At 43.3% G+C, this 11,971-nt stretch overlaps 2 protein-coding genes across 2 annotated transcripts in view; both read left to right on the forward strand.

Annotated features, from left to right (window-relative positions):
* Window positions 1–1,006: 1,006 nt before the first annotated feature.
* PET117 (PET117 homolog (S. cerevisiae)) lies at window positions 1,007–1,156 on the forward strand (the record flags this gene model as incomplete). Its single annotated transcript, XM_010181622.1, has 1 exon — window positions 1,007–1,156. A coding segment is annotated over one exon (150 nt), but the record flags the coding sequence as incomplete, so codon positions are not given.
* Window positions 1,157–1,426: 270 nt separating this feature from the next.
* Window positions 1,427–11,971, forward strand: part of CSRP2BP (CSRP2 binding protein) — a 19,170-nt gene continuing 8,625 nt past the window's right edge. The window contains 6 exon segments of the mRNA XM_010181621.1: window positions 1,427–1,682; window positions 4,110–4,228; window positions 6,292–6,413; window positions 9,459–9,640; window positions 10,174–10,593; window positions 11,556–11,971. Coding sequence (XP_010179923.1) covers window positions 1,427–1,682; window positions 4,110–4,228; window positions 6,292–6,413; window positions 9,459–9,640; window positions 10,174–10,593; window positions 11,556–11,971 — 1,515 coding nt within the window.

Here is an 11,971-nt window from a genome sequence, read left to right on the forward strand (position 1 = left end):
TCTGCTGTCTGACCCTGGGGTGGGATGAGCATTGCAAGGAGCGTGGGGCTGGAAGGGTGGCAGCAGCAGCGGCTTTGGTCTGTTGAAGTTGCTGGGGAACCATATCTCAGCTGCATTTCATGTGTGCAAGCAATGAAGCACTTTACATGATCCCCATTTTCTTCCAGAGTTGGTGTCGGCCTTGCCATCTTCTCCATCCCGTGCCTGATCTCATCACCCCTCTGCTTACGTTGCTCTTCTGCCTCACCTGCCCCCAGACCTGCACATCCAGAGTAGAGCAGCTGTTTCTCAGCTAGTGCTTCCACTCCTTTTCCCCACCCCAATCCATGTCACCAGTTTTGGTTTCATTTATTTTGCATATGCTTATTTTGTAGGACTTATGCACCAATTTTAAAACTGCTAGTCTGTGTTGCACATGTTATTTATAATTAACATTTTAGGTAAAAGGGATATTTTTCAAATGAAGTGCTTTTCTTTTTCAAGAGCTTGGCATAAGTAGGCTTTTTTGCAGCAAGAGTTTACAAGTTGTTTTTTTAAGAGTAAGAGCAGAAAGTAGATGACACTACTAGCAGAAAGTAGAAAGACACATGGCACTTTTTCTTAAAATCATTTCCGATTTGCCACCAAATTATCTCCAGGCAGAGGAGATGTTTTGGAGAGATTAGTTTGATTTGGTAGAGGCTTAGAGCAGAGGTAACAGGATTTTACAGATCATATCCATGCTGCATGGTGTGAGAACTATGGGCGCATAGCATTTATTTGTTTTATAGCTTTACCACTGAGTAAACACACCCATCTGAAGTAAGTACAAATAAAGCACTTAGCGATATCATGTATCAGCTCCTGTAGCTTCAGATTCAAACCATGTAAAGTGGCTGTGGCTACAGGTAGTGGCAGAGGACTTGCAAAGGCAGCAGAGCCCTGCAGGAGGGATTAGAGCTGGGTGGGGTTTCATCCCATTCGGCAATCAACAGGCTGTGATAGACCCTGTCCCTTGTGTTTTCAGAGGCTGCACAGTGGAGTTCTCAGAGATCTTGAGCGTCAAAAACAGAAAAAGGAGAATATTCGCCTGCTAGAAGAGCAGATTGCTTTGACAAAGCAGCTTATGGAAGAAAGAGACAAGGTGCTAATGGAAAAAGGGTCCCAGCAGTCCTAGGCATGCTGAGTCCTTTGAAGTTTGATTAAAGATGTTTGGAGATCGTTGGTGCCTAACTACTTGCAAGTGTTTCAGCTAACAGAGGTAATCTGTGAGAGACTGTTTCTTCTGTGTATTTTATAATCCAGTCCCAAAAGTTATAGAGTGGACACAAAACATTTTATCTGTCATCTGGTACTTTGGCTGTAGAGACTTGGCCAGCACATCCAGTGTGGATGGACTTGTCCATGTGGGGAGGAATAGCTCCTTGTAATGCAAACACCATCTAGGATGGCTAACAACGTTCACATGAGTGGGCTGCTGAGCCGCCACGATGACGAAGCCACCAGAACCTCCACCTCAGAGGGCCTGGAGGAGGGTGAGGTGGAAGGGGAGACCCTCCTGATTGTCGAGTCTGAGGACCAGGCTTCAGTGGATTTGTCACACGACCAGAGCGGGGACTCCTTGAACAGCGACGAAGGGGACACGTCCTGGATGGAGGAGATGTCCTATTACTGTGAGAAGTGCCAGAAGTGGATCCCAGCAAGTAAGCCTGCTGGTTGTGTTGTGTCTCGCTTGCATCGCTGGGATTGCTGTTTGCAAGGTGGTTGCGCTGTCCTGCGTGCATGCTTTATGGGGCAGCCCTTGTTTAGCTGTGTCCTATCTTACGCTGGAGGAGAAATGCTGCCTTGGTGGTGTGTGGAGCTCAGCAGCTTAATGCCAGTGGTGTGCATTACGTACTTCAGTACATGAACTGGATGGGTGTCCAAAGCTGGCATTCCCTGTAAAGAAATGGGAATGTCTTTAATTAATAAAGAACAAGGATATGACTTCAGAAACATGCACAGCCCTCCTAAGTCTTGCCACTAGCATGTTTAGAGGACTTTGGCCAAGCAGCTTGGCCTCTCTGCTCACTCAGATAAAGATAATGACCCCTGCTGTAAAGCTCTTTCTGTGGAGGAAAAGGGCTTTGGATGGTGTTACTTTAATTTATCTTTTCCTGGTCAGTTTGTCACATCTGTGGAGCATATGGCTAAATCTCAACCTTAATGATTTCCCAATAATGTGAATTTAATTTCGCACAGAAGTGTGTCCAGCCTGTAGCAGCCAGCTTTGGGAGGCATTGGGAGCAAGCTGCAGAACTTGAGCCCTCTGCTGCTGCTGCTTGACATAAGATACATACTGTTAGCAACATAACAGACCAGACTTTGCCTTCTGAATTCAGGATTATCAGATGATCCAAAAGCTAGATATTGCTAAGTACTGGTTGTGCTTTATTGATTGATTGACTGATTGATTTTAAGTTTTGGTGGGGTTTTTTGTTGTTTGTGGCTAGAAATAGCAAACTTTTCAGGTGATACCTGCCTTGCAGTTATGGCAGAGCTGCCCTTTTTGCCATCTTAGAATTTGCCAAAAGTCAGTGTAGAAATCTCTCTAAGCGTATTACTGAGTGTTTTGATATTAATGTAGGGGAACCAGCCTCTATTAAGGTAGTATGCAGTTAAAGGGGCATTTTAATGTGAAATATGTTAATTAAAAAAAAAAAGTAGCAGAGTTAAAGGCAACATGAGATATCTCAGAGGACTCGATTTAACACTCAATTTGTTACATTTTACAAAGATGTTCCTTTCTGTGGAACAAATGCAAAGAGCAGAAAAAGCCAATCAAGAGCAGCACTAACTTGATACAAATATGCAAAGTAAATGAACTGGAAAAGTGAAATCCTGTTCTATTTGTTAATTGATATCAGTTGTCATTTGTGAAGGTCACCCACATGCTCAGACAAATGATCACTTTTTACATTGAATTGCCATGTAGAAATTCTGTTAATCTACTAAGTGTGGGTTTTTTTCCCCCCATCAAACACAGGTATGACTTTAATAGTTAGATTGTACAATTCACTATGGAAGCAGAGCTTCCATGTATTACAGTGCTTGATCTGGTGTCATGATACAGTAAAAAAGATGTCATACTTTTATTGGAATGCCTTTCATGTGTGAATTTTCAGAAATGCTGTACTTTTAACTGTTTCCCCATCCTGTGATTTTATTTTTTAATTATTTATATTTGTGTAAATTAACCCCTAGTGAGTTTAGAAGTCCTGATTCATAGGATGCTTTTTCTGTGCTGCAGAAATACAACATTAGAGCCTATAACTTTGAATACATAGGGTTTTACTGATGGATCTATTCCAGCAGATCACTTTTGCTCAGACAAGCTTTCATGCAGGGTTAGCTGTACAAGCAAAGCATATGCTGAAGTGCTTTGCTGATTTGGGATATAGTGTGTCAACTGCAGTAAAGAAAAAGTGTTTCCTTATAATGTTGAGCTGTTCTTTTGGCTCTCAGTCTCAAGGAAAGAAGATCTTCCCATGACAGGAGAAATAAATATCTTAAAGCTTTGCACCATGTCTGCTGCAGTGCATCCTGGAGGCTGCTGCAAACAGGGCCTGACAGCCTTACTTTAGTAACAGCCTGTGGACAGGGAAAGATCAAGCTGTAAAGACATGTAGCAGCTAGTGGAAAGATAACATGGAAGAGAAAGCTTGTGTATTTTGATAGCCTTTACAGTAGCTTCCCTTGTTTTTTTACTGGTCAGCTTTTTTAAGTAGAGCGGGAGAGCAGTTATTTATTGAAATGTATAAGTTATCCTGGGGAAGCAAGAAGGAATGAGAAATGCAGTGGAAACAAGCAAATCCTTGGCTTTGTACCTGCATTCAGATGTTGGGTAGAATGCCCCTATTTATGCCTGTGCTTTTCAGTTGATCACTGTTGGCTGCTGCAACTGTGAAATGAATCTGCACCTTCCATCGCAGTGATTTCTGGCGCTTCCTAGGAAGCGTGGGGGTCTCTGGATTCTAGGAAAAAGGCAAAAAAGTACTTTCCTGCCTGATGTTGTAGGGGATCCAAATCTCCTTTGCAGCATTTGTTCCTGTTAAACGACCAAGAAATTGATTTTTGCCTCTTTGCATTAGGTCAACTGAGAGAACAGCTCAGCTACCTCAAAGGAGATAACTTTTTCAGATTTACTTGCTCCGATTGCTCAGAAGATGGGAAGGAACAATTTGAACGGCTGAGATTAACTTGGCAACAAGTAAGTACCAGCAGAACAACCACAGGACTTTCTAAAATTGTTGTTTGTTGTGTATTTGCTACCTAGAAAAGGAGGATCAGGTACAGGTAACAAAGAAACATATGCATGAACTTCAGAAAATAATTAGCTAAGGATTGCCAGCATATTAGAACATTGGCATTTGGCAGGTAAATGGAAAGATGAGCATACAAGTCACATTCTTTTTTTTTTCTTTTTCCCCTTACGTTGCTCATGGATCCATGGCTTCAGGCAGGTTTGGAAAAGCAAAATGTATGCAGTTTGGCTGCTAGGCATGAACAGTTTTTTGTGTATGTGAGCAAATTTAAAACTAGCGAGGTGGCAACATACAAACAGAAAGCTTGCCAGCTCCCTGAACACAAAGCTTCAACTGGGCTGCTTACTTACTAGCAGTAGTCCTTGCTGGAATTTCCTATTTCAGTCAATTGCACACCTGAGCAATTAAAATAATTTGCCTTATACAGCAACCACCATATGGGTAGACTGATGCACATCATCTTGCTCTAAGTAGGGTGCTGGAAGGGCAGGCAAGAACTGCTGCCTGCTTCTGCATAAAATGAATTTAATCAAGCAGTAACTGCTGCTCAGCATTAAGTGTTTCCACATGCTGAACATCAGACAGTATGTTTAAAACATCTATTTTCATCCTTTGGGACAGTAGTGGTGTGCTGTCTCATAATAGATCATTTAAAACATCAGTTTTAACTCCTTCAGTGCTTTCTCATTGTGTCCAGTGCAGGGCTGTGCAGGGGAAAAGGCTGGCATAGCAGTCTGTGCTAGCAGACTGGCAGAGTTTCAGCAAGTTACAGATCTGGAGAGCAAAAGCTGCTAGCATTACACCCTGATCTCTTCAGAGTGGCAGAGTGAAAGACAGAATCAAAACAGGCAAGAAAGTCTTTTCACTACTCGACTTCCTATCACCCTAGGCTTATCTGAAGTAGGAAAAATGGGGAGAGTGATTTCTGGACTTTTTCCAGAGTGTGTGGCGTCAACAGATCCTTATCTTTAGCCAGTTGAAAAGAGAATTGTTTCTGAATCCTGAAACGCTGTCCCACCTGACTTAAAGAAACCCACAAAATCCTAGATGAATAGTTATCAAAGTAAGAGGGGTTGTGAGGCAGAAGTAGGGTACAAGGGACATTAAAGCTGTCTGTATTTCCTCATTTTGGCATCTTCAGCAATGCATTCCAGAAAGCTATGGCCCACTGCGAGGTGACCCATCTCCCTAAGAAAAATACACTTCAAACTTCTCTGACAGTGAAGAGTAAGTCCCTATTGGAAGTGGTATCCAATCGAGGCTGTGTGACTGTTGGAAGATCATCTCAACCCAGCTGTATGATTTTAGCTGCATTCAAATTAATCAGATAAATGTAATTAACAGTCCATCACCTAGGATTTACTTACAAAGAGGTGTGATATTTTTTTCAAACATACCCTTTAGTTTAGACATGTAATAGGCCAAAGTGAATTTCATTGTGAGGCTTGTGAATGAGCTGTAAATGCATTGTCTTTAATAAGATCACATGGAGACAAACTTAATTCTTGCATAGCCAGAACAATTAGTAGATATCATGTAGTTTTAAAGAGAGTTTACAATCTGTTCAGTTTGCAAAGTAACAGTAAGTATCTAGAAGGACCATTGTCATTATGTTTCTGATGGATTAGACAGTGGGATTACTTGTGAACCTTTTTTTTTTAAATACTTTTTCCCTACTTCCACACTACATTCAGATCCTATTTGTAGTATCATTCATTTACACAACTGCTGCAAAAGCTTGTATCTCAGCATAAACCTCCATAACTAAGCAGGTTGTTATTCCTCTGGGATGGAGAAATCCCATGGAGAATGTGCATCTAACAACAGCAAGATGAGAAGGGGCAGCATGAAAGCAGGAAGATGGATTGCAGAAGTTGCCTATGGCATGTTGCAAAAATAAGATATTTATGAGGGAGTAAAGATTTGTGTGTGTGTGGCGGCTGGGGGTAGGGCAGTTCAGCAGATGAAACAGGAAAGATTCACTTGTATCCAACACTTTTTGTTCCAGGTTGTCATGCTGGCAATGTACAATTTGTCGCTGGAAGGAACAGGCCGTCAGGGGTACTTCAGATGGAAAGAAGATATCTGTGCTTTTATTGAGAAACACTGGACTTTCTTATTAGGAAACAGGTAAAGGTTTGATGTTTCCCGGGAGCTCTTGTTAGTGAGCCAGAAGAATTAAAACCTATTATAAAGATGGACAAAAGTCCTGATGAATTTGGTGATGTATCTGTTGAGCCCAGCTAGTGAAAAAATTGGAGGATTCAATATTCAGAACCTGAACGCAGGCATGGAAGGCTTGAAAAAGAATAAGCATTTCTCACTGGGGAAGAACAACCCCAAGAATGTCACAAAGAAGCATGTATTTTGGGTTATTTCTTATCTTCCTTTAGGTAGCATGTAAACCTGCAAAGCCTTTGAGTGTTTCTCAATAGTCACAACAGATGGGCTAGTCCAGATGTCACTGGGCTTTAAAGAAAAAAGAGGTCCAGCAAAGTACCATGTTACATGGCTACAAAGCTTGCATGGACCGAGTTCTCCAAAAAGGAAAATTTGGCCTCATCTCTTACGTTGTTTTGGATCTTAATAAAACAGCTTTTACATAGGAGGCATTACAAACCAGTGAAATGTTTTTCAGTATGTGTAAAAAAAAAAAAAAAGAAGCTGTCAGAGTAAGAACCTTTCTGATAAAAGGAAGCCTTCGCAGCACAATGACGATTTGTGTTTAGGCAAACAGCACATTTTTTCTGAGCGCACTGGAGCTGTCAAACCCAAGTCTCACTGTTAATGCGCGTGCTATGGGGGCAGGAAAGGAACTGAGCAAGCCTTCAAAGTTGTAGATTTGCTTGACTTCACACCTTCTTTTCTTCCCAGGGATTTCTCTGTTGTACGATCTGGCCTTTCTCCCTAACCAGATTTTCTCTTTGGCTTTACTTTCACTGCTTGTCTGTGCCTCCTTGCTCTGTTCTCTGAAGTGTTAGTGTCTGTCCCTCTGGAAACCACCCTAACAGGAAGACAGCTGATGGCCCATTGTCCCTCACTCAGGGAGATATCACCTCCCAGGGTTTTCTGCTGCCTTTTGAGACCTGCCCTGGTAACTGGGCACTCCTGACTCTGATTAAATTTAGATGAAGTGATTGCCAGCCTAAGACATAGTCTCCCCACTTGCCTGGACAAGCCACTGATGGAGCAGGAACAGCTGAATCATGTGTGTAGCGGTTCAAGGTGTGCAATGCTTTACTTCCTCGGCATATTAAAGTACAGCTGATACAGACTTACTGTAACACTCCTGACTCTGAGCTGGGGCACTTGAGTTTAATCCCCCATGTCTGAGGGTCAGTACCGCAAGGTGTGTAATTGCAGCACTCAGACAGTAGTGAATACCTGCTCAGCCAAGCCTAACCCAGATACTGAAGTTTCTGCCAGTGGAGGTGTGCACAGGCAAGAAAGAATCCAGAGATCCTGTGTAAATAAGGGTTGTGTAAATTAGACTCTACACTATGAACCTGATTCAGTTATTGGCTACAGGGACAATTTTTAAATATTTCTTTTCACTTCTTCCCTAAGCAGCGTTTTAATTAGCCCTCTGACCAGTTCTTAGAGGAACAGAAAGTGTTCAGATGCCCAGAAGAATACACTGCCCTGCAGAGTCAAAGACTTAAATGCAGCTCCCTGCCTCCAAGTAGCCAAAAAGATGTTTAAAAAATAGTTCAGTGAGTATTGCTGACAGGTGTATTGACTACTAGGAATCCTCTTCCCCATGCTGCAGGAGAGATTTTATAGTAGAAAACCCTAAGCAGAGGCAGGGCTCCAGTATATATAGAATCATAGAATGGTTTGAGTTGGAAGGGACCTTAAAAATCATCTCGTCCAACCCCCTGCCATGGGCAGGGACACCTCCCACTAGACCAGGTTGCCCAAAGCCCCATCCAACCTGGTCTTGAACACTTCCAGGGAGGGAGCACACACAGCTTCCCTGGGCAACCTGTGCCAGTGTCTCACCACCCTCACAGTAAAGAATTTATTTCTAATGTCCAGTCTAAATCTACCCTCTTCCAGTTTAAAACCATTCCTCCTTGTCCTATTGCTACCTGCCCTTGTAAAAAGTCCCTCCCAAGCTTTCCTGAAGGACCGCTTCAGGAACTGGAAAGCTGCAGTAAGGTCTTCCTGGAGCCTTCTCTTCTCCAGGCTGAACAGCCCCAACTCTCTCAGGCTGCCTTCAAAGGAGAGGTGCTCCAGCCCTCTGATGATCCCCGTGTACCTCCTCTGGACCCGTCCTAACACATCCATGTCCTTCTTGTGTTTGGGGCATGAATGTGTGGGGCATGCATATTGTATGCATGTGTCTGTGGGACAAGCATGCATACTTTGTTACCTTGCTGCTCTCTGCAGCTCAGTTGTCCGTGGTGATTTATTTCTCAGACCCCTACCTCTGCTTCTCTGCAGTGCCTGACAAGGCTGCAGCTATGGAGGGCAGAGTGGTTGGATCCCAACCCTCTTTGTGGTTTCAGCCTCAGGGATCCTGTCCTACAGCTCTGGGAGCATGCTTTGCTAAATGAAATCTCGAAGTAGTCAAGGCAGGCATTTAAATTAAGTTTGCTTTTCCTTCGGTGTGAGGTGACACCTTTATCAGTATGTTTCCTTTGCCTCTCCCATCCTGTACACCCAGAGTCCTGTTTGCCATCTTCAGTAACGGAATATGGCTCTGCAGTGTCAGGTCAAAACAGCTGTCACTAGGATCTTGTTCCTGTATTGTTGACAAACTGTTAATGAAGGTAGCAAAATGAGCATATGAATGCTGGGGTTGCTGGTGACAGGGTAGACCTCTCCTCTGGAGGGTTGGTGTATTACAGCTCATTAACAAAAGGAGAAAAATCGCACCTCGCCATGCTGGATTTTCATGGCATTTATGGAGTGTGTGTACACAGCACTTTGTGCATTAGAGCCCACCAATATGTTGTAGGTTGCCCTTCAGAGTGGTTCTCTGTTTGAGGAGAAATTCATTAATCTTTCTCTTCTTTGAGGATGGGGGTGTTGGGAGTACATCATCCTCCTGCATCACTCAGTGGCAGAAGCACTCTGCCCTTTCCATCTTGATGGAGGGAGAAGGCTTCAAGATGAATACATAGCTGCTGAGTGGGGACCTAACACTTGTGTTCCCCTTTCCCACCGTAGGAAAAAGACCTCAACGTGGTGGAGTACAGTCGCTGGCTGTCTCTCTGTGGGCAGCCCCTTGTATTTCCGCTCAGGGGCACAGGAATTTGGAGAACCAGGATGGTGGAAACTGGTTCATAATAAACCCCCAACAATGAAACCTGAGGGAGAGAAGCTGTCTGCATCTGCACTAAAGGCAAAAGGTAACTCTCTGTTGGAGTGTAGGTTCCTAGCTATGCCAGAACTGACAGAGATAGAAGACATGAGAAAAGTTTACTTAAAAGAATGTGTTTGTGTGTATGGACAGTTACAGGGCATGGTTTTTTTTTTTACTTAGTTTTGCTCTGCTTTAATGCTCGGTTTAAGAGAACTATGTTGCATATGCTGTAGTATGAGAAGCCTGTTATATTTTATTGCGTTTTTGCATTGTGCTAACAAATCTAAAGGCTTTTGAGATTTTTTTTTTTAGCTTTTTGGAGATGAAATACGCAATTTCTTTCCTCTTCTTTACCCTGGGGAGGGTTTTTTTGTTTTTAGGTGCAAACTCCCTTCTGTGCAAAGGAGCAAAATTGGGGCTTAAATGAGGCTTTAGTGGTGCATTGGCTACATGTCCCTGGGTGAATTTCTTGTATATTATGAAAATACATCTTGTAAGATTTGCAGTCAATATGTTTTTCTGACTGTATAGTATGTATCTAGTGACTGCAGGAGCTTGATAACCAAACTACTTCTTTAGCAGTTTCAAAGCCACCTCTGGATCCCATCATTACGGTGGAAGGACTCAGGAAGCGGGTAAGCCGCAATCCAGTCGAATCAGCCATGGAGCTGAAGGAGAAGCGATCTCGCACTCAGGAAGCCAAGGATATTCGGAGAGCCCAGAAGGAGGCAGCTGGCTTCCTGGACCGGAGTACTTCTTCCACTCCCGTTAAATTCACCAGTCGGGGCCGTCGTCCCGATATTGTCCTTGAGAAAGGAGAGGTGATTGATTTCTCCTCCTTGAGCTCTTCAGATCGCACTCCTCTGACAAGCCCTTCTCCTTCCCCATCTCTGGACTTCTCTGCTCCTGGCACTCCAGCCTCGCATTCAGCTACTCCCAGCCTTCTCTCAGAAGCTGACCTCATCCCAGATGTCATGCCACCACAGGCTCTATTTCATGGTAAGAAATGCTGTATTTTTTGTTTAATAATGAACCCTACATAGTTGTCTAGGAAGATGTTAAAAAAAGCCCACAAGCTTCCATGAGCTGCAGAATCTTTTCAAGGTCAGATGGACTGGTAAAATTTTGTTTGTCTCAGTTGCATGTAATTCTTGATTAGTTTTTCATAGTTGTATTGCCAGCTTCTAAGGCCAGAAGGAACCACGATGATCATCTTCTGAAGGATTACAAATGAACAGTGAGTGGAAGATTTCACCTAGCAAATGCTGCACCGCTTAGCATAAGCATTTCACTGCAACAAAGATCGCACTGTTAGATAGCAACTCTAATTTTGCCTTGTTTCTTAGATGAGAGAAATCTAATTCTTATGGTAATGTTCCAGTAGTTCTATAAGTTCAAACATCCCAATTAACAGATGTTACATTTCAGTCAGGTTGCAAAGCAGTGATGCAGGCTGAATGCTGTTAGTTCCTTAAGGGGCCAGACTTTAGTCTAATTGGGGAAGTCAAGAATAAAGCACTTCTTGTTGGAAGTAAGGTTAGTCAGGTTCCGAAGAGGGACCAATCCTGTGCTTGTATAACTCCTAATTGTTCCCTCAGATTAAACTCAACTTCTCCAGGGTATGCTAGCTGAAGATATGGCTCACCAGCTTGACTATTTGATCCACAGTCTCCAGGAATTTTCAACAATTTAACAATTGTCAAAAAGCATGAGCTTGCTGCTCAGGAGTGACATGTTTTTTGATGCTAAACTTAGAAGCAGGTTGATTCTGTGTCCTGAAGCTGGACTCCCAACAGTGTCTCCTGTCCAAAATCAGGAGGCCCAGATGTATAGAGAAAATGGAGTGTGTTGGGTAAACCCAAATTATTTCTCCGTAGCAGAAAAGTCCTGTGACAACCCTTTTTGAAATGGAGCTTTGATGTTTACTTTCTTTTCCTGGATTATTTTGATCTGTTGAACAGATGATGAGGAGATGGAAGGAGATGGAGTCATAGACCCAGGAATAGAGTATGTGCCCCCTCCCAGTGGGACCGCCGGTGCTGGCACTGTGATAGCAAGTAGAAAAAAAGTGAAGACAGCTGAACAGATCAAGCAAGAGGTAGAGAGTGAAGAAGAAAAAACAGAAAGGATGGAAGGTGACAGTGAAGATCCTGAAGAGTCAAATGCATCGCTGCAGGTGAGGGGGCGAGACAAGAGGAAGCCACAGCTGGAGAAGGATGCTAAACCCAGAGCTCCCAAGCATACCTCTGTTAGTATCTATGAGGAAAAGCTGCTGCTGAAGAGACTGGAAGCCTGTCCCAATGCTATGAGCATGACCCCAGAGGCCCGGAGACTGAGGCGCAAGCTGATAGTCAGACAGGCCAAGAGGGAACGAGCA

The sequence above is a fragment of the Mesitornis unicolor genome, unplaced genomic scaffold (genome assembly GCF_000695765.1).
Source record: "Mesitornis unicolor isolate BGI_N332 unplaced genomic scaffold, ASM69576v1 scaffold36793, whole genome shotgun sequence".
Taxonomy (NCBI): domain Eukaryota; kingdom Metazoa; phylum Chordata; class Aves; order Mesitornithiformes; family Mesitornithidae; genus Mesitornis; species Mesitornis unicolor.